Below are 23,199 nucleotides of genomic sequence, written 5' to 3'. Positions count from 1 at the left end.
ACATTACATGACACTGGTTGTGAAGACCAATGGAATTATTTATTTATCTTCATGCCACAGTTTTTGTAAATACATAAGCCCAGAAAAGAAAGATCACACTAAACATGATCTGCATCTCTTCGCCTAGCTGGGTCTGGCCATAGGGCCTCGTCAACATCACAGGCTATGTTATCATTAGCAAGGCAACGTGGGAAGAATCTTCTGGAGTGACGTATCCATCCCTGTATTGATGTTACATCAATTTCGTCACAGGCTTCCTCCATAGCTTGGATGAGCGGCATCTGGACATACGGCCGGAGATCATACACCTTCCACCGCCATGCTGAGAAGAACTCCTCAATGGGGTTTAGGAAGGGGGAGTATGGTGGAAGGTGCAGAACTGTAAATTCCAGTTTTTGCTGAAACCAGTTTTGGACCTCAGCAGAACGATGAAAAGATACATTGTCCCAGACGACAATGTATCTCATCTGGTTCCTTTGGTTTGCAGCTGTGATAATGTGGTGTAATCTGTTCAGAAATATAAGAATGAGGTCAGTGTTGTAAGGACCTAAGTTGGCATGACGATGGAGGACCCCATTCTGTGATATGGCTGCACAAAGGGTAATATTACCCCCACGTTGCCCTGGTACATTGACAATAGCCCTGTGCCCAATGATATTTCTTCCTCTTCTTCTCACTGTACTTAGGTTAAATCCAGCCTCATCAATGTATATAAATTCATGCTGGACTTCATCCGCATCCATTTGCAAAACTCTCTGAAATAAAAAATCACATTGTGTAGATCAGTAGACTGTAAATCTGCTATGCAGGTAAATTGCATGTCCAGTTCCAAAACGTTATGTGTGCACTGCACCATACTACAGTCAATAAACACAACTTACCTCCACATATTCACGCCGCAGGACTTTCACCCTATCTGCATTTCTCTCAAATGGAACTCTATACAGTTGTTTCATCTGGATTTGATGTTTTTTAAGGAGACGGGCTATTGTTGACAGAGAGACTCGTTGGACATTATTGAAAACTGTGTGATCATTGACAATATGAGTTTGAATCTCTCTAAGTTTGATTGCATTATTGGCCAAAACAAGGTTTATGATCTCTCTCTCCTGCTCCTGTGTAAAAATGCAACCCCTCCCTCCTTGGTGTTCTCGACGTTCAATCCTGTGGGCCGAAACAAAATTGTTGCTAACTATAAACTGTTGATAGAGATAGTATATGTAGTAAGCTATGGATTGTCTGATGACAGAAGATACGTTTCTCACCTGTGCTCTTGACGAAATGTCCGAATTACTGATGCCACCGTGTACCTGCTTAGGTTAGGCTGTACTCTCAGTCCAGCCTCTCTAAGTGTAAGTCCATGATTTATTACATGGTCCACAAGTGTAGCACGAATTTCATTTGACAAATTTGGTTGTCTTCTTCTTGGTTCACGTCCTCCTACTCCTCCAGCTCTTCCTCTTCCTCTTCCTCCACCTTGTTCTCTCTGGATTCCTCCCCTCACCCGCACTCTCCTTCTTCCTCTCACACCGTCCATTTTTGTTGAAGACAGTGACCTATTGCCTTTTTATAGTGTTTGTTAACCTGATTGGTGTGTCTATAATTATTCACCTGTTTGTGTGCACACCTGGTGGCTGTGTTTAACTAATTGGTTCATGGGTGTGTTCATTTGAAAGCCTTTGCTTTGATATTGCAAGGAAGTAACATTATGATTAATTTCAGTGTCAAAGGTATATAAGTGTGTTTAGTGTTTTGCAAATCACTGTGTGTAATGTTTTGCAAAAAGTGTGAAGCTGTTAATGTGCTTATAGTTGTGCAGATCTGGGCTGGTGTTTTGCTCCTTGACTGTTTGGTTTTGGTAATTGTGGAAAAGTTTTAATTTTAGTGTGTAAGCAATCGCAAAAAACTGTAAACAGGAGAAACCGACAAGAGCGGGAAACGTTGGCGATATGAGAGGGAAAGGACAGACGATTGTCCATGGTAACCCCAAGGTTGCGAGCAGAAACCGAAGGACGGATCAGGGAGTTGTCGAGGGAGATCGCAAGGTCCAGGAGGGGGGATGAGTCAGCGGGGATGTACAGCAGTTCCGTTTTACTAGGGTTGAGTTTCAGTTGGTGAGCAGTCATCCAAGATGAGATATCAGCTAGACATGCAGATATCTTAGTGGAGACATGAGTGTCTGAAGGAGGGAAGGAGAGGATGAGTTGAGTGTCATCTGCATAGCAGTGGTAAGAGAAGCCATGAGAGGATATGACCTCACCAAGAGATTTGGTATAGAGGGAGAACAGGAGTGGGCCAAGAACTGAGCCCTGAGGGACGCCAGTGAAGAGACTATGTGGGGTAGATGTGAGTCCTTTCCATGTCACTCTGTATGATCGGCCTTCGAGGTAGGATGCAAGCCATTGCCAAGCCAAACCACCAATGCCAAGACTCCTAAGGATGGATAGGAGAGTCTTGTGGTTAACCGTGTCAAATGCTGCTGATAGGTCAAGAAGGACGAGGACAGATGACAGTTTAGCTGACCTAGCAGCATGCAGCTTTGCCATTAGGAAATTTCAGCTAAAAGAACAATTATTTGTGTTAGTGCAAGTGCATAGTGTCCTTTGTCTGTCAAAATGCAGCATATTTCAATTGACAGTGCTCTGAATTTCATTAGGTTTTGACCTGAAAGTTAACTGTTTTGAACAGATTATCTAAACGTCTGAAAAATCGGCTGTAGTTGTACAAAGTTTTGCTGGTGGCGAACACTGACTGAGAGAAGTATTCATGAAATTTGGGGGAAGTGGTGATTGAATGCATATTGTGTCAAAGCAATGCAAACATATACATAGTTTAGCTCACATGGTCCAATGGTATGGTGCATGTGTTAAGTGTTTTGAAAAAGTGGACATGGTATTAAGACACGCGTTAAAATGATTGGAAAAAACTGTAAGCCAAAATTAGATTTTTATTTGATTTTCTTCTTGGGGGTCCAGCCCCCAAGGAGACTGTCTGGTAAAACTCTGGCCCTCTGACAAATATAGTTGATGACCCCTGCTTTAAATGCTTTCTACAGTTGCAGGTGATCCTGAATATTGGGCCACATGTTCTCATCCACATCACAACAGATATCTTCCTTTGCAATGTAGTGTGAAGAGATCCTCCTTCCACCTCCAAGCTGAGAAGAGCTCCTCAATTGGGTTGAGGAATGGGGAATATGGTGGTAGGAATTCCATCAGCATCCTGGGGTGGTTGGCAAACCATTGCCTGATTGGGTTGGAGTGATGGAAACTCTCATTACCACAAATGATCACATACTTTGGTACATTTTCTTGACCAATCTCCTCTTCAGGAATGGGATCCCTGTAGAGGGTGTTCAAGAAGGTCAGCAGATGTTAGGTGTTGTATGGCCCCACAAGAGGGATGCGAGTGTGTACCCCATTGTCCGAAATAGCCGCACACATTGTGATATTCCCACCCCGCTGGCCTGGCATGTCAACAGTAGCTCTCTGTCCAATCAGATTACACCCACGTCTCCTTCCTTTGGCCAAGTTGAAGCCAACCTCATCCATGTACTGTATATGAAAATGGTGCAGGAATCATTAGTATTGTAAATACATACCAAAAAAGTTTTGTAGAAACCTATAAAAATACACTTGATAGCCAATGATATCTTGTTCAACACTTTTGACTGCAATGACTTACACAATGACAAAATGACAAGTTTGTCTGGAGTGTAAGACCATGCAAAAGAGGGCTAGCACAATGCATTTTGATCATCATCACATAAGCAACCGCTGATGTATGATATAGCTGAGAATTGCACATAAGCATCTGCCTGAGTGTAGTAAAGCAATTGCAAAATGACGAAAACAACCAGAAATTGCTGTTATGATGTGCACGACTGATTAGAGGTTGTGGGAAATGAACTGAGCAGTTTTGAGAACTTCAATTCTGTTGTGAGAAATGCATCAAAGCAACTGAGAAAACTTGTAATTGAATTAAGTCATGACTGTGTGTTTTTTGTTTGTATTTACTTATCTCTTTTTGTCACCAAAAATTGGGAGGAGGCATTGTGCATCATTCACAAGCACAAAAGTCCACGACTGCAGAAAAAAGTTTCAAAATTTTTTTTAACCACACAACCTGTGACACAATGAAAATGTACCACAACCCACTTTTCGTTCTCCAGCCACCTGTTGAGAACTACTGCCTTAAAGCCACCAATGAGTTATAAGCTCTTGCTGTTTTTGCATTTCTTATTCCTTAAAGTGCTGCACTTCTGGGGCGTTTAAAATGTGAATGAGGACAATATTTAGCACAGTCACCCCAGTCAGTAAATAGCAGAGCAGTGGGTTGTATTTTAATCGCCAGCTAGGTGATCATGTGGCTGATGAAGCTGAGAAGATGGGGGCTGGAAGGGGGGGGCAAGCGTATTTAAGAAATGAGTCCTGTTTTTGGTTGGCTGCTTAGATTGAGCCTGGCTGATGTACCCTCTCTGTTTATTGATGCAGCTAATACAATTCTAAAAAACTACAAAGGTTTTTCTTTTATGGCTAAACATACACTGTCCCTGCATGCAAAATGAGCTGGATTCGCATTGCTCCTGTTTGCGGTCCAAGTGGTTTGCTTTTATATAATTTTCACAGAGGGTAGTATATACTGTCTTCATACCTCAGTGACTTTTCATGGTGTTTTAAAGAAGAGGATGTTATTATATTCAGGAGATATTTATTTAAAATTGATATTCACCAGCTGTAATGATTGGAGGTATATAGTGTGTAATGTCATGTTACGAGGGAACAAGGACTCGAGGGCGGGCATTGGGACAAAACAAAAGGGGGATTTATTGAGACAGAAAATAAACTGGATCACGAGGGATCAAAAAACAGGTGGAGGGGAACAAGGAAGGACACAGACAACAAGAGGGATCGACGTCAATGATCAGACTGGGACTGGCAAGACAAACAGGTGCTTAAATACTAATGAGGGGTAACTAGCACCAGGCGTGGCTCATCGAAGCTACATCAGGGAGGAGACAGGAGGGTCAGGCGTGCAAGATGTGACATATACAGTAACACATTTTTAATTTGTTTACAGTTATTTTTTCAATTTTACTGATGATTTTCATTTTATTAGGCTTAGAATTAGGTTTTTTTCTCTTTACCTGTTGAGACTGATGTTAGATTAGCCGTCCTAGCATAGTTCAAGGTGGGCATATGATTTAGGAATAATAGGCACTTGTTGTGGCCTGTGCTGCCTGGGTTAGGCTCCAGGCCCCCCTGCTCAGAATGTATGACTAGGTGACGGAAAAATTGAAAGTCGTTCATTGTTTGCTTAGGACCTCACGATCTGTTACAAATATATTCTGAGTTAGTGACAAGCTTAAAACAGGTTAGACTCAGGTCTTTGTTTCAAGGGCAGAAGATGGACGCATCCTTGGACTTATAGCCAGATGTTCAAAGCTCGCTTTCCCGATGTGTTTACAGAAAGCTGCACTGCACGAGGAATTACATCCACATGCACCTGTTCGTGTCCTTCATCCTGAAGGCCATCGCCGTCTTCATCAAAGACGTGGTTCTCTATGACGTTGGGGAGACGGAGAACTGTTACTCTGAATCCGTGAGTCATAACCCAGTCATTTTGTTTTCTTACATGAAGATGAGTTTAGGGATAATTACTTTTATGTTTCTCAACTGGTTGGTGATTATGTTATTGTGTTGAAGGAGCAAAGGACCTAGGTTCAAGCCTGGGGCTGGCCAAGTCAGTTCTTTAAGGTAATGTGTGGCTCTGGGCCTGTGACCAGAATGTCATTGGTTCAAATCCCGTTGTTAGCAGGCTGATTTCACCATTGGAATCTGAGTGAGGTCCTTACATTCATTCTGTACTTTTTCCAGAAAATTTTACATAATGTGTTTTAAAAAATTTAAATATATTAACATAAGCATATTATCCCAATATTATGTATTTTATGCGGCATATGTTTAGAAAAAAAGCGCAGCCTTTCTTGCATACCAAAATATGTTTGTCTATTAATCTAGAAATTGTTTACTTATCTAGATAGTACACACTCTTTTGGCACTACAGATCAGGTTTTGTTTGCATGCTGTGATATCGTACTTTTCATCTTTAACCAGTAAGACCTTGTTCTACAATGGAATTAAATGCTTTTTCTGATCGGAAATCCTTCCGCCATCAAGCTGTGTCGGCCTTGTGTTCTTTGCTTACCTTTAAATTGACAAATGTTTGGCCTTGCCGCAGAGTAATTTGAAGGTGTGGTTTTATTTGCAAAGCTCTTAGCAGAGAGATTGTTACAGGTGAAAATTAACAGCTGGCTATTGAAATGTGCATTACAGTATGTCTGTGAAACGTTCAGTGCATCAAATGAAAGGCCAGCAAATCTACAGATTTATTTTGAAGTTCCTAGTCTGAATCCAAGTTTCTAACACAAAATGTATTTCATTTTAAAGTTTTCATTTTAGATTCATTATTATTAGATGGAAATAACTGTTAGTTGCTTGACATAAGTGTCTCAGATCTAATTTAACTTCCAAATTAAAAATTATGTTTGTGTCCCCTATGCATTCTGGGATAGGCTCCCGGCTCTCCGTCACTCTGCACTGAATATGCAGTGCTGGGAAAATAAAATAGATTTGCACAAATACCTTTTCAATTATTTAAATTGTGGATGATCTTTTTTTTACAGTGTACTTTTCCAAGGTTAGAGAACTAAGAACTGCCAAATGGAAGAGCTGAGCAATCATATGGTTAAAATAGCTTACTGGTAAATAATAATTGCGGTACGGCCAGGGAGTGAAAGATGTTTCAGGGCCGTTTTATTGCTTTTTTTGTTAGTAATGGTGTAAGCACAATACATTCCCCCATTCCCTAAGATCTGCTGTCCAAACAGTATATTAGAGGACCTCCCCTGCAGCTGGGACAAGCAAATGATGTTTAGAGAGGTTTGTGAGTTAATGATTTGGCCACGTGGGTCCACGGGAGCCTCAGAGGATTCTGGGTAAATGCTCAGCCTCCTCTGTCTCCTGCTAGAGAAGCAGTCACTGCAGGCCAGCCAGCCGCATTTACAGATCCACCAGCCACAAGGGAGAATCCAGCCATTTGTCAGGGAAACATCTGGCATGTTTTGGCCTGCCAAGCGTTACCGAGCTTAGGCTGAGAGTCTGTCAGCCACCAGGAAATTAGGTCTTTTAGCACAGGACAGAACTACATCAAGCCTCCTGTTTCGCTTACCTTTGGGTGAAGGGACAGCTGCTTTTCTTTGATTGTTCAGTCATTTCTGTTTCCTGCTACTTCACTAGATGACATATGGGCATCGTAATTAATTTGTTTATCCAATTGTGGTTAACGCGACCGTAAATTACATGTCATTAAATGCCTAATTATTTACTATGGCATAGTGCAAAAGTATCTTGAAACGAAACATTTCAAATCTTATGAACACTTTTGTTGGGGCTTTATTGAACTTTAAAAGCACACAAATGTGTTTTTTTCCCCCCGTATTACACAACAGTACAGAAACGGGTCTCTTAAAAGGAAATCAGTCGAGGGTCATTATTCCTCCTGATGTGGCGGCTCGGCTTCGAAGGTAGGTCCGTAATGGCGGAACACAAAAGCGCCGAGGTTCAGCACATAATGTGCCCGGAATGATAGCGGTGGGCTCCCAGGGGCTGTGATTCACCTAAGCGCCTCCCCCCCCCCAATCTGCCCTTTATGACAATACATCATCCATGCTGGTGATGAATCGTCACACATTCAATGTAAAATAAAGCACTGTAAAAGCTTTGGCTTGTCACTCCACAGGCGTTGCTGTAGTGAGGGCCCCCCCACCCAGCCTCTCTCAGAACGCTTTTCGTGGGGGGGCCTCACGCCTCACGAGCCACAGAGAGGATGTTCCGGAAGCCTCTCAGAGCAATATGGGACAATTTGGATGCATTAAGCACCGTGGTCTGCTCTAATCAGGCCTATTTCGGCTTGATTTGTTGCCGTCAGAGTGGCGATGAATCCATCTCTGAAATCTGGAGCACAGAATATCGAGAAGATTATTATTATAGTGCTTCGAGGTGCATGCAGGTCTTTGAAATTGACATGCAGAGTGTAGCTAAAGTATTTCTGAATTTTAAGGTGTTCAGCACTGGCCCAGTGCAGACAGTGATGTTTAAGACAAATTCGTTAATAATGAATAAACAGCTTAATGTGTCAGATAAACAAACAAACAAAAAAAAAAATCCCATGCAATTAATTTACAATTATAAAGGATCTGGAGATAAATTCCAAGGCAAACTTAAATATAAAATTGCTTAAGCAGGTACGGGGGCTGGATTCAGACTTACTTACATACATTCAGGTCATGCATATTATAAGTGCTTCTGAATAATTTTTTTCAAGATTATATTCTGAGCTCAGTAGATAGAGGTAATGTTAGAAAAACAATAATTTTTCTGGCATGCTGCTTTTTAAAGTAACGTTTCTTATTTGTGCAAAAATGTAAAAGTCTTGTGTTCATTTTTCTATACAGAAGGCAGCTTGCCTGTGCTTTTTAATTTGTTCTTCTTTATATATTCTTACTCTGCGTGGAGTGCTGTCCTCAATTCAAGATTGATTCCTTTCTGCTCGTATTACCTCAGCCTTGATTGCCCCCCCCCCCCCCCCCACAGAAAGTGCATCTTCTCTTTGGCTGGCCCTTCATCTGGGGTTGCACATTGAGCCTACCTCCGCCTCCTCTTCCTCTCTCTCTCATGTGGCACAGAAAGTGGCATTTAGGCTGATTGCCGTTGCTTGGAATTCCTTTCTCTTCCTGGATTGCAAAAAAAAAAAACAAACAAAACAACAGTTTCCCTAATGACTTTTTGGGTTCCCTGGTGTCCTTGAGACGTCCCTGCACTGACATATCCTGAGCCAGACTACGAGCTGCCATTTTACTGAACCCCTAGAGGCACAGCACAAGGGAGTCCACGCTGTGAATAAACAAGCCGAGATGGGCGTCCATAATACGAGGAGTGGGGAGTCCTGGGCAGTATATTAAAGTAGTTTAAAACAAGAGGGGCTATCGAATATGACAGATAGATCGATTTTGCTTCATTGAAGAAATTAAAAAAGCAAAATGTACCAGCAAGGCATGTTGGGATTTTTAAGGGAGTCGAGGTTTTAACCGTTCATGTTTACCGTGATGTGCCAGCATCACAGTGAAGGGGCTGTAGGCCCACCTTCTTCCTCATTTTGCCTGCGATTGGCTCTAGTCTCTTCCCCCCACAATCCTGTCCAGGATCAGGAGCCAGATGATGGATTTTCTTTGTGTAGGGAATTTAATGAAGGTAAAATGATCATATTGCATGTTATTTTAAAAGCCATAATATGGAGCTTCAGTAATTATGAGTTTGTTTTGTTGCACTCCTCTGAGGGTGTTTCATGTGTACAAATCAATTTCTGTAATGTAAGACCTGTTTTTGGAGCATCAGAAAACAGCTGCTGCTGGGAATTACGTGTCTACTAACTTCAGAGAATAATTTGTTTGGTAATATTTGTTGCATGTTCCCCTCCCATGGGGTGAGCTGATGGGTATTTCATCTTTACTCTGTTACACCACATCATAAAATTTTGGTGCCCAATAGATGAATATAATCCGATTCTCCCGGAGTAGCTTGTGGTTATTCAAGCCTTGCAAAATCATAGGAAAATGATGTTCATGGCGTTTATTACACGTATCTAATGAGCTGAAGGAGGAGAATTTAGAAGCGTATTCTACTGCAAGTGTTGCTCAGCCTTCTGCATGAAGAAGAGTGCCTTTCACTTGATTTTATATTTTTATTTGTTAATTTTAATTTTTAGAAGTCTGCCAAATCACCATCTTCTGTCAGCAGATTCATAAATAGCTGATCAGTCCTCTGAACAGTTACTTCATGTAAATGTAGTTTGACATGCTGTTCTATACAGTCAGTATGACTGCTGAAGTACTGAGTATTGTATGGTGGACATTGTTCATGGTAGGCAGGTCGCTTCCTGTCTGCCCTGTAGTGTGAAGCTCATTTCATGGTGTGCGTGTCCTTATATCCACTCTCCTAGGTGGGCTGCAAAGCTGTGATGGTCTTCTTCCAGTACGGCATAATGGCCAGTTTCTTCTGGCTCTTGGTCGAAGGCCTTTATCTCCATGCTCTTCTGGCAGTGTCTTTTTTCTCTGAGAGGAAGTACTTCTGGGCGTACATTCTGATTGGCTGGGGTGAGTATTAGCATGTACCTTATTTATTGGCATGCGGAGATATTGTTTATCACTTCTGCATCCCGCCATCTTCTAGCAAGAATAACAGCATTCTGGTGTCTTTGTAGGAGGCCCGACACTTTTTATCACAGCTTGGAGTGTCACGAAGGCTTATTTTAATGATGTTGGGTAAGTCTGCACGACAAGTTATTTATATGTGGGTATTTGAATTACTTCTGCAAGCACTAAACCTCTGGTGTTAATAGGTAGCATAGTGTTGATAATTAAGTATACCCGCAAAATGTATATTATAATGATAAAAACGGGTATTTATGATTTTACAAACATAGACATCGGACATTCTTTTACTGTTAACTGAAGCATGAATATTGCAATGGGTTCGTGCCATGCACCCATAGCTTCCAGGATAGGCTCCGGACCCCCTGCAACCCTGAATTGAACAAGTGGGTTCAGAAAATGGATGGATGGATGAAGCTTAATCGTGTGTAAAACTCACTTAATTTGAGAAATTGCCTTGACAAAAATTTTAAGATGGTCATTTATTAACATCAGATGACATTCAGTACCTTTGTGTGAAGAGATTTCAGTTCATGCAGATAGGAATCATGCAAATTCAGTGGATCCCTATAATAATTCTGGTAGGATGTCTGTTGTATTGCCCAGCCTTCCTCACTGCACTGCATCGCGTCTGATGTTTGATGAGTTTTCCTGCATGCACAGCTCTCAGGTCTGGGCATGGCTATTCCAATATCCTGATTGCTTCTTCTTTAGTCATTCTGTCAAAGACTTGCTTGCCTGGATTATTACTGTATGACCCACTTCTGATTTTCCTGAAGTGTGTTCCGGACTGAATGGTGTATTTCCTGATGGCCAGGTGACATGCTCAGGCCACAGTCATGTTCTGTAGAGGTGTAGGGGGACAGCTGCTCATGGACAGATGGCCAATCCCAGCTTACAGGGAATGTCCCCAGAATGTTAACATTCTGGATACATCTTCCCAGAGTTGGTAGAGAACATTTTTACTGTAACATTAATGAAATGTTAATTTGACCATTTACATTTCAATAAAGGGGGGCAGCATAGTGGTGCGGTGGTTAGCACTGTTGCCTCACATATCTGGGACCCAGGTTCAAGTCTCCACCTGCGTTACTTGCGTGTGAAGTTTGCATGTTCTCCCCATGTCATCATGGGGTTTCCTCCAGTTTCCCCCCACAGTTCAAAGACAAGCTGAGGCTAATTGCAGTTACTAAATTGCCCATAGGTGTGTGAGTGTGCCCTGCAATGGGCTGGCCCCCCATCCTGGGTTGTTCCCCACCTCATGCCCATAGATTCTAGGATAGGCTCCAGACCCCCTGCAACCCAGAAGGATAAATGGGTTGGAAAATGGATGGATGGACATTTCAATGAAGTTTCTGTCAATGTTATCATCATAACATTATTACCTAAACTTCTGTTTAACATAATTGATGTTGAAAAATATAGTTTTACAATGAAAACATTCTTTTATAGGAGTGTTCTGTATGTACACTATGAATGCACCATTTAGCCTTGAACCTGTGACCTCAGAGATCTAAAGCCACAATGCTTCCTGCTGCTCTACCAGGCCCTTCATCTGGCTGCACGTTATTTTGGTAACACTTTACAATACTGGTCAACAAATAAGTATATATTAATAAATTAAATAATGCCAAAGTAACCATGAGTTAATGCATTTATTAACAATGTACACAATCAGGAAATCCTGACGCATGCACCTTAACACCCAATGAAGTCATACAAGATTAAGCATTACTAAATGTCTTTCTTACCTACTAACACATTTCTGACCAAATTAATTAATTAATTAGTAATTAATTGAATATTAAAATTCTGGGAAAGTCAGGAGCACTGGACACTTTGAACGTTTCCATATCGTAATCATCACGTTCAGTAAACATTCTTAGAACGAAGAATTTTTGGCTGGGATGGTCTTGAATGCAGCCCATTTACTGTATAGATTATTTTTCTAACTCATGGGGAGGGGGGGGGGGGGCTGATAGCTTGCATTCTCTGTAAATTGGTAATCCAGTTTTCTTTTGATCTGGAATTGGTGTGTTAGCACAAAGCTTTGGGACCTGGTTTTACAGTCACACAAATGACCTCCTGGCTGAAAAAATCTACAGTCTATGGTGTATCTGAATCTCTCCTAATTATTTTCACGCAAGGTTTTGTTGCAGAATCTCTAAGAACAGCGTTATTGTCAAATGAGGATTGTTCATTACTTAATGTAAACTAGAAACTATATTGACTAAGTTTGTGATTTCTGAAACTAGCAAGAGATTCCATTAGTCATCCTATCATTATACACCAGACTGATTTAAAGAGGATGTGAAAATAGATTTTTTTAGATGAGATACTGTACAGGCGAAGCATCGTTTTACCTAGAAGACTATCAGTGGAGCGTTTCCTAAAAACCGTTCATTGGTCAAGATAATTTGCATGTATTGAATGTCTGTATGCATTTGCAGTTGTACTTTTATGGTGTTATACACAAGGAGACATTGCAGTTTGCATTACTATACTTTTTATATTCATGATGTTCATGATTTAATATATAATCTCTTGTTGCTGCAATATTGTGATTACATTTGTCAATTTTGTTTATGTTTCTAGGTGCTGGGATATCATTGAATTTACTGACCATTTCTGGTTGATAATTAAAACGCCAATTTTAGCCTCAATTCTGGTAAGTGTTGATAAGATTTTCCTTACTACTTCTATCTATTGTGGATCGAAACCCATTGGCCGGAGAGTATGAACAATGGTTCTTTTTCATCTGGGGAATGATTGGCCAGATGCCTGCACGTCTGTGTGTTCAAACTGCACAATGTCAAAGCAGGTGGCTGAGCTGCATCATGCTATAGGTTTTGGCAATGTTCTCGTGGTCATGGATCTTGAGCCAAGTGAAACTATTTCTTGACAGCTAGCTGTCTTTCATCGCCCCTTTGCTTGTGTAAAGATTTCTCTCCCCTCTGTCCCAGTCTGTCAACATTTCTTTATTAAAGATTCATTCAGCTGGTATAAGGCCAGAGGCAGAGGTGATCTTCTTTGTCTTCAACCCTATATAGTCTTCATAAAATACGACCAGGCGAACTTCCGACACAATGGTCCTCCCTCTATACCTTGACTTCTTGGACTGTTCAACACTGTAGAAATGCTGTGCCTCTCCCTCACTGGCATCAGCCCAAGAATATTATGAGGACCAGGCGTCTGCAGTTCTTCTTACACTATTTGCTGATTAATGTGGAGGTTCTTCTGGGTGGTTGGTGCCATAGCAATGTTTGTAAGACAGTGGAACACATGGTTATCTGGAGGTGCCACGTTGTCCTGAGAGATTCCTTGAGGCATCTCATTGTAGACGTCATTATAAAAGATATTGCATTATGAGATGACCTCTTACTCTTTAGGACATCATTGGTTCGTTTGGGACCGAGGGCATGTTTTACATATATCATAGCTGTCAGTGTGATATGAATACTTTTCTTCTCTACTGGGAAAAGTAATTTTTTGGTTTGGCATTTTTTGCCTGTAAATCCTTCAGCAATTGGAGAAGTAACCCTAGGAAAGCAATCTTTCAAAAGATTAAATGCTTTCCTAGGTGAAGATACCTATTTGAACAAGCTGCAGCCTGTAGGTAAGACTATGACTGTAGAATTTTATGTGTATTAAATATCTGCCTGGTCTTTATTTGCAGACAAATTTATTGCTTGTGTAGATGTCTAAAAGAATCCCTTCATCATTGGAGAAAAAACACCTTCCATTCTTCTTTGTTCAGCAGGATGAGGGAGACATCTGGCAACTGGCAGAGGTGGATAGTTCAGGTCAAGAAAGTGAAAATCCAGACCAGGATTTTGTTTCAACCAACCAATTCAGTATAAAGCAGGAGTGTCAAACTCCAGTCCTGGAGGGCCAGAGCCCTGCACAGTTTTTGGTTTACTGTACCCTCGTTTAACACCCCTGATTCAACTCCTTGTGCTAATTACAGCACAGCTCTTGAGCTGAGTCATTTGTGGTGGAACAGGGAAAGAACTAAGCTAAACAGGGCTCCGGCCCTCCAGGACTGCAGTTTGACACCCCTGGTATAAAGAATGACAGAGTATTCAACTGGTCAATTGAAACAAAATCTTGGTCTGGATTTTTACTTTCTGGACCTTATTACCAACCTCTGTTAACTGAGGATAAATAGGAAGAATAACAGGGTCAACCCGATAGGTGTGAAGAGCATTGTAACACTCCAGAAGAAGCTGCACAGTGGACTTCACTGCAAGGGCAGGGAGCATGTTGTGATATGTGAAAACAGGACCTTATTCAAGGAGATATGGAAATATGGCCTAACATTTTTTTAGGTAGTTCTAGACCAGAAGGGGGAGGATAGGAATCCTGCATTTTTCTTTTTTTGTGCATTTTTTTCTTGTCAAAGATAATAATTGTCCTGCAGATATGTGCAAAGGCATCTGTTCATGCTGATTCATCCACTTGAATTAGAGTAGGTGTGAAATTGAAACTCTTGGAGATCAGCTACCATCAGACTGAGTGTCTGTCACCCGTAAGAGAAGGGGAGGTCTGTCTTTTGTGGCATTTACCTTTGATTGAACTGCGATGCTTTTCTTGGGAGCTCCAGTAAACAGTTTGAATGTGAAATGAAGAACAGTGACAGGTTTTGGGCAAAGACTATCTGCTTCCAAATATCTGAGCTGCTTTCCTCATTGACTCATGGGTGCAGGGATCATCAGTCTTTGGTAAGGACACAAAAATCCCAGGACCCTTCTCTCCAAGGTCATCATGGGGTTTATGGCTGGGTGGAACCTTCTCACTGATCTTCTGAGTCTCAGGTTACTTGGCATTTCTCAGAATTACTTTCTTGTTGGTTTTCCCAGTATCTTAGATTTAAGCTTTCCAAATCTCATTTATTTCTGTCCTTCTTCTGCAGATGTTTACCTCCTGACTTAGGTCTTTTTTTAATCGTTTTGTGTGTAACAACTTTAAGGTTCTGTTGATGCTCCTTATGAAAGTTTTTACTGCTGACGAATGTAATAACTGATCCTGTCTTTCGTCTTTCATCAGATGAACTTCATTCTGTTCATTTGCATCATCCGCATCCTTCGGCAGAAGATAAACTGTCCAGATATAGGGCGAAATGAATCCAACCAGTATTCGTAAGTCTGTCATTCCATTTCATAACTGAAACCCTCTGCAGAGTGATCATTTATCTATCAGTTATGTCATTGTTAAATTTTTGGAGTTGTTCCTGTAGAGTTCCCTGTTGACATTTTTTAAACAAATAATTGAAATTACATATTATCACAATTAAAAATACATATCTGTTATTTCAGCCAGCCCTAATTACCCCTTTGATAGCTTAGTTGTACAGTGTAGGACTGTAGAGGCAAAGCTGACAGGCATGGGCGTACTTAGAGTTGAATGGATAGGGGGGCTGAGTCTTTTCTAGGGGGGGCTTATGGCAAACTTAAATATAATATGTAAAGCTATTCATGACTTAAGCTAATAAATACACTGCATGTTCCCACGTTTATTTGGGGGAGGGGTAAAAAACATTTAAGTCCCCCTAAAATAGGCCTACTGACGCCCCCGCTGACAGCATTATGTTGCTGGTTCAAATCCAGCTTGAAGGAGCGTGATTCATTTGAAGGTGCTATTTGCTTGACTTGCACATCACTTTGGACAAAATTCCAATGTAAATTTCTACTAAATAAAAACAACTGTTCATATTATTTTATTTTGTTTTTATGTGCAGGAGGTTAGCAAAATCAACGCTGCTGCTGATACCTCTGTTTGGAATTAACTACATAGTCTTTGCCTTCATCCCTGAGCACTTGAATACGGACATAAGGATGGTGTTTGATCTGATTCTCGGATCATTTCAGGTATGTAACGTGAACTAAGTCCCCTGGAGAAAAGCACTTGTGGAATTAATTTTTTTACAGGCAGTGATCTTGCAGTGAATGTATAGTTGTCTGGTCCATGTTCTTCAAACAGCTTATTAGTGAGACTGCTGATATTTGTTCTGGGAACTTCCCAGAACCAGGGGCTCATTGTGTTGTCACCATATTAGGAGGAAAGGCAGGTTCTGGAAAAAAAGGGGATGAAAGGTGTCAGGGTGCCATAAAGATCGAGCTTTTCATAAGCAGCACAGTCTGATTTGATTATTAGATTGTCTTGTGGAGATTAAAATTTACTAGCGCATTCAGAGGGAACAGAGGGAGTCTTCCTTTCAGTAAGTTTGTTTTGGGGTGGCACTGGGTTGTGGGTTTAAATCCCGCTTCCTCTGTTAAGTCATGCAGTTTAATTGTCTCTAGATTTCCTGCAGTGTGTGTGAACCCTGCTCAGGGTGCGCCATTAAGAGGCTGGGATATGCTTCTTGCCTCCCACTCCAGCACATGTGGTTGGATGATGGATGACTTAGTTATTGCTGTTCAGCATCCAATCAGATAGTTTCGTGTATCGAGTTTCAGGTCTATCAAAGTATTAAGGAGCTTCCAAACGCAGACTCACCTCCGTATTCACCACCATTCTTCAGATTTCTGGCTCCGTTCTCCGTTCTCCAGGTGACATTGGACTTTTCAGTAATTCCATTATGCTGGCAGAAATTCAAACTGAGATGCACTTTGTCTTAGGCTCGTAAAGGCAAGGATCCACTCAGTTATTTAAAGTAATTTAATATCCCTGAAACTGATTTGAGTTATATACAGTCTGTGAAGTTTGAATTAAAGTAGCATTCTCCCTAAATGCACATGAACAACCAAAAAATTGGGCCACTTACAAATGAAAATTATTTATTTTCTTCACTGTAACAGTACAGGCATCCAAATATTATACAAAGAATTCAGAATACACACGTATTCATCCAACTTCCAGGTGTTTATCCAGTACATGGATCTATAGAGAAAATATATCATTAGCTTTAAATTTCACCTAACAACTTTTTCTTTTTCTCGAAAAGACTCATACATTTGCACTCTGCACTGTTTGGCTATGAATCCATATTTCTGTGGAAAATGAAATCCGGTATTAACGATTTACTGATTTCAGGTTTTGAATCCTTTTGATAAGTTTGGTCTTGGTTGAGCGTTGCTGTTTTATGGGAAAATGAGCAGTGCTTTCAGAATTTTAAGTATTCAGACATATAAATCTGTCCGATCGTAGTCCTGTTATTTATTATTAAAATGTTATGGGGAGGTCCGTCCTTCCAGGACCGCACTTAAAACCTCACAAATCTGAATAAAAAAAATAAATTCCAAAGACATTGCCATTATAATGATTTTCCAGAAAACCACATGAGCATTTCAGCTAACCGCAGCTTATTGATCAGTCTTCAAGTACATTAGCAGCCACCTCCTCTGACAGTGATCCACATAATCTCCTGTTCTTATGCTATTTCAGTGCTCCATGAATTGTGGGACAGCCCTTCATGGTGAGATCAGTCCTGATTTATTCCCATTTAAAACTGAAGATTCCCTTGGGAAATTCTTTTCTTCATCTCAGCGATCGGTTGAAAAATCAGCCGTATTAGCAGGCACAGTGAATTCTTACTCAAAATGTAGCGAGTCATTTTTTCCATGTCCATAAATCCCAGAATTCCCAGATGTTTGTCATGGATATATTGTTTTTTTTCCTCATGAAACATTATATGTGTCCCAGCTACGTTTTGTAGTGTTGAATTTGTACATTTAATTGTTCTAACATACTGCATATCGCTCTCCCTATCAAAAACGTAAACAATCGCTAATCCTGTATTGGATGAGCAGCTGGCAAACAGGAGCGCTGCAGTCAATAGTGCCAATACTCAGTCAATTTAAATAATTTCCTTATTCAAAATGTCTTGGCCTATTAAGAAAACACATGAAATCAGTTACATGAAGATGAGCACAGATCTTCACTTTTTACCTTATACGTAGCATGAGTTGAAGTCTCATAACTACTTTCTCTTTTTCAGGGGTTTGGAGTTGCTGTCCTATATTGTTTCCTCAATGGAGAGGTAAAATTTTATATATTCCATACATGGTTTTATTATACAGACACTCCTTGGATTACAACGGTCCATGTTACGATATTTCGACTTTATGATGCATAAATGTTTTTCACTTTCAGTATAGTATTCAATAAATTACATGAGATAGTCACACTTTTTTTATAAATTAGGCTTTGTGTTAATGATTTTGCCCAGTTGTAGGATAAAGTAAGTGTTCTAAGCATGTTTACGGCAGGCTGTAGGGTAGGCTATGATATTTCTTAGGTTAGGTATGCTGCATTAAAAAACATTTTCACCTTACGATATTTTTGCTTTACAATAGGTTTGTCAGAACGTAACTCCGTCGGGAGAGATTGTACATATTTAAAGGAGGAGTTAGAGAATTTATTGTTTCCTTAACTCTTTAACATCATTAATCTGCAGGGATAACTACTGTTATGTGAGATGGTCTGCATATTTTAAGTAAAATGACTTGACTTGACTTATCCTAGTTAGTTTTCGGCTAACTTAACCAGACGGAGGCTTCCATGTCATTACATAAGCCAAGTCAGTAGAGTTATACCAAATGTTAGACTTGAGAAAATGTGCATTAAGATAATACTCCAGAATGACAGCTAAGCAAGCTGAGATCATTGCTAATCCAATGTGCATAACTTGGTACTGTAGGTAAATGTAAAGTTAAGTAAATCCGTTTTATATCGCTTCTGAGGTATAACAAACAATTCCTTTACTTTAATGCAAGGCCTTTGCTTACCTCTTCAATACAGAACCATAAAATGCCTAGATTTTATGATCTAGTTTCTGTCCCAGAGATGTGTTAAGTCCTTTCAGTAGGACCTGAACAGGTGACAGAGCTGCAGAGCTACAAAGGCAAGATACAGAGGGACAGAGGTGCGTAATTCAGGTCCAGAGAGTAAAATTCCAGACCAAGATTTTGTTTCAACAAACCAGTTCAGTATAAAGAGTCACAGTCATGGAGTACTCAACTGGTTGGTTGAAACAAAATCTTGGTCTGGATTTTTATTCTCTGGACCTGAACCACCCACCTCTGCAGAGGGATCATATTCAATTTCAGCTGAGGGTCTGAAGGCTGCAAGAAGGTATTCTGAGGTCTCACCTTGAACAGTTTGGTGATCCTTTGAAGTCCACCTACTCAGCCTTGCTGTGTTTTTATTGTCATTTATTTACTCAGTAGACTTTATTTCCACAAAGCTTTTCATGTACACATGTACTTTTCATGTGTTGTACCATTTACAATATAATGAATGTCTCTGGACAGACCATAAACCAAAGCAGCTTTTCTGGTACTTTGAGCTCTGTATGTGATCCACTGCACCTTGCTGATCCCTTGAGTAACTAGCACTCGTCTTACCTGTCTCCATTCTCTGGCCGCTCAGGTGCAGGCAGAGATCAAGCGAAAGTGGAGAAGATGGAATCTGGAACGGTTCCTAGACTCCGACATGAAATACCAGCAGCCGTCAATGGGCAGTAACGGCAACAACTTCAGCACACAGATCACCATGTTCACAAAGTGCAGCCCCACCACACGACGGGCATCTGCGTATCGAGATGAATCTTCCACGATCTAATCCCGACGTCCCCCCTCTCAGCCAGGTTCTGTAAACTTCTCCCTATGGGTCATCACCACCCTAGCTAGGATAATTCATGCTTTGTTCAGGAAAACCAATGAGTAAGGAGTGTGACCTTCTGGGAGATTGTTTGTTATTAGTCAAAAGAAAAACCACACAGTGCTTTGTGGTTGATGACAGAGGTCGAAGGTCAAAGGTCAGTGTCGATCACGGTTGTCACAAGTTTGGTAGGTGTACAGTACGAGTAGGCTGTTCCAGTCACAGTGATTCTGCACCATGGACTTTTGTTACAAATATGCATGCATCCGTCCATCCATCCATACATCCATACATACATCTTCAGACCATTTCACCTGGTGAGGGTCATGGTAGTTTTGTTGTTGTTCATTTAAAAAAGAGGAAGCCCAAACAAAAATAGGGGTCAACACTTTTTTATCATGAAAAGCTTCTTCCTAAGGAAAATTTGGCAACTATCATCTGGTAGGTAAAAGCAACAAGTTGGTCACTAGGAATTTTGGTTTTTGTGTTTTTGATGCAAGTCTTACCTTTCGTAATATTCTTTTATAAGGAAAATAAATATTTAATTATAAATGGTGGACAAGTTATTTCAAAAAGAATTTTATATTTTTCCAAAACAAACATTTCACTTAAATGTTTTTGTATGCTTACTTGGTAGCTTTGAATATTATATTCAGAGGTGTGTGAACTTTGAAAGGTTCCAGCTTCTAGTTTACAGTATAGACTGACAGTGGTTCCAGCGAAGAAATGCATCATTTGGCTGTCAACTTTCGTCATCGGTCATAGTGCCCATGGTACACCATGCATTTGTTAACACTGTTGTTTGCCTTCTGTTCATTATTCACTCTGCTGCAACCAAAAATATTTCATCAATATTCTCATGCTAAAAAACAAATCTTAGGGTTCCTCTCAGCTTCTCTTCACAGAGTAATAAGCACGAAATTCTAAAAGCATATTTGGTCAGTTTTATTACAAGGCGTTTAAGAGAGAATTCAAGTTTTATGATGCCATATCAACACATGGAGCAATATCTGCAGACGATAAATCATACAGAAGGAAAACCTCTCGTGTGTTGATGCCAAAGAATTAAAGTGAGGACCACAGTAGGGGTTAATGTTGTGATAATGTTATGGACCAGTTCAGTTCATTCCATAAATAATGCATTTGCACTGAAACACAATAAAATATAACATAAAGAAAAAAATATCAAATTAGCATCTGCAGAACAACTGGCCAGTTTATCCATTACTGCTAGTTGCTTATATTGATGTCTCTCCCTCCTGATACTTTGTAATATATCTTGGTAAACTTGGAATCTACACAATATAATATATGTGCTTTCATAATGTGTTGAATGTATGGAATTGCAGCTCAGAATAAAATACTCAACACAAAGTGATGACTAAAGACAGTTTTCAGTTTCTTTGGCTGAATGGAAGGGTGACATATGGTCTCAGTAGTCATTCAATGAGTCATACTGGAGTAACTCAATATTGGTTGTCCTGTGCCTTGGTTATTGGCCAGGATATTTCATCAGACCTTGTGTGATGTATAGTACACATTATATTTGTGACTTTGGGTCATATCTTATGCATGATGTCAACCAAGTTGTGTTTTTGGTGTACTTCGATGTTGTTGTTGAGTACTTGATGTATATGATTAACGTGAAGGTATTTGAGTCCACCATCTTGTACAGAGGAAACAGTCATTCTGTAAGCATCACTTGTCGCGTATTTTGAATACAGCAATATTGTGTTGACGTGTAATTGAAACATAGCAGTAGCAATGCAATTATACAGCATGCTTAAAACGCAATGCCCTTTGCTGCACTATACGCTCAGAAACGAAGTTGGACACTTCCTGTAGTTTTTCAAGTGTCACCTTAGACAGTCAAGGTGCCACTGACAATGGATTCCTTAAGGCTTTTGCAGGCAGGTATAGCACCCATCTGTGTTGAACAGTAATGTGTAGCAATAACATAGTGTTTATACAGAGGTGAGGTGGAAAATCTCTGTTCAGAGGGATCAAAGTGGTCACTCCAGGTTCATTACTGTCTATCACTTAACCTGCCCTAACATTGTTTCCCAGCTTTCTTGCTGATTGCAATCAAACATTATAGATAAAATCAAAATAGAAATAACTAACTAAAATGAACCATTATTCTTGCTATATGGGATAAAACCTACGTGTTTTTCTAACATATTAATTTCATTCCACAGATACTACAGTAGACTTAAAGTATCACTGTTATTACCTATTTCATTAAAAATGTATTTACTATAAAACAAATACCCCAAAACACGTTTCAATATTGTTGATGAAATTTTAATTCCCATTGAAGCCTTTGCTTTTTCTAATTTTATATTTTAATGTTAATGGAAATACCCTTTCATGACATTACTGTAAATACAATTGAAAAGTACCTCTGTGTCATTTGTCATAAAGAATGTATGCTTTACATGCTCAGATATTATATTAAGCTGTAGAATTTCACATTGTTTTCCATAAATATATTTAATGTTTTGTATTATATGTTAATAATGTATAGTATGATACTGTGTAGGATACATATGTATGATATCTAAAGGATTTATTCTGACGTTTTTGCATAGTATATTTTGTTTAGTATCACTTGTTAGGTCCTTTTTGAAGGTTTAACAGGAATTGATACAGAACTAGATGCTTTATTTCAATTCACCATGTTGACATGGTAATTTAATTACCATATGTCATTCTGTACAGCTTTTTAGATAAATTATTCACCACTGATTTCCAGTCTATTACCCCCTCCCCTTTTTGTAAATATGTTTTGTAAATATTTTGAAATCTCTGAATGCGATGTGCATTTTCCATTCCTGTAAATACTCGCAATGTTTACCACTGAATCTGGTGCAGTCGAAACATTTGTACAGTCAAATTTACGGTAGGCTGTTGGATCCTATACTAGTCAATTGAAATAAATGTTCTCAATATGTAGACGTTCTTGTGAGTCATTCGTCAATGAGAAGCCTCAGTGGAAACATGCTTTTATTACGAATGTGGGATGAATTTCTCTTTGGAAGGTTGCTCACAGCAGGGATGTTATGATTACTAATGTCTATGATTACTAATGTCTGCTCATTTATCTGTTTTTTTCTTGTAACTATGGAAATTTCTTTTTCTCTTCATGACAGCATGTATAATAAACCGACAGGGTTGTTTTGCTATTCTTTTTATAATTTCATTTAGGTCGATTATGGAATTAAAACTCCTGGAATACAAATGTAATTCTGTTAATCTCCCGTACACTGAGACAAACTGTTTCATTCTTGATTTATTTAACTTTTGTACTGAGGAATATGTGAGGCGGT

General features: G+C 39.8%; 1 protein-coding gene across 3 annotated transcripts in view; it reads left to right on the top strand.

Moving 5' to 3' along the window:
- Window positions 1–22,827, top strand: part of LOC111849743 (vasoactive intestinal polypeptide receptor-like) — a 60,886-nt gene extending 38,059 nt beyond the window's left edge. For 2 of the 3 annotated variants that reach the window (XM_023822888.2, XM_023822890.2), the window contains exons 6-13: window positions 5,469–5,601; window positions 10,060–10,213; window positions 10,321–10,381; window positions 12,866–12,938; window positions 15,317–15,408; window positions 16,008–16,137; window positions 18,207–18,248; window positions 19,640–22,827. In XM_023822888.2, coding sequence (XP_023678656.1) covers window positions 5,469–5,601; window positions 10,060–10,213; window positions 10,321–10,381; window positions 12,866–12,938; window positions 15,317–15,408; window positions 16,008–16,137; window positions 18,207–18,248; window positions 19,640–19,831 — 877 coding nt within the window. In that variant the 3' untranslated portion in view covers window positions 19,832–22,827. Of the gene's footprint in view, window positions 1–5,468; window positions 5,602–10,059; window positions 10,214–10,320; window positions 10,382–12,865; window positions 12,939–15,316; window positions 15,409–16,007; window positions 16,138–17,653; window positions 18,187–18,206; window positions 18,249–19,639 lie in introns of those variants that run through there. The other variant, XM_023822889.2, reaches the window with a different exon arrangement.
- Window positions 22,828–23,199: the final 372 nt, after the last annotated feature.

Source organism: Paramormyrops kingsleyae, chromosome 4 (assembly GCF_048594095.1).
Source record: "Paramormyrops kingsleyae isolate MSU_618 chromosome 4, PKINGS_0.4, whole genome shotgun sequence".
Classification (NCBI taxonomy): Eukaryota; Metazoa; Chordata; class Actinopteri; order Osteoglossiformes; family Mormyridae; genus Paramormyrops; species Paramormyrops kingsleyae.
The sequence above is the reverse complement of the archived record's forward strand: the minus strand, read 5'-3'. Positions and strand labels throughout refer to the sequence as shown.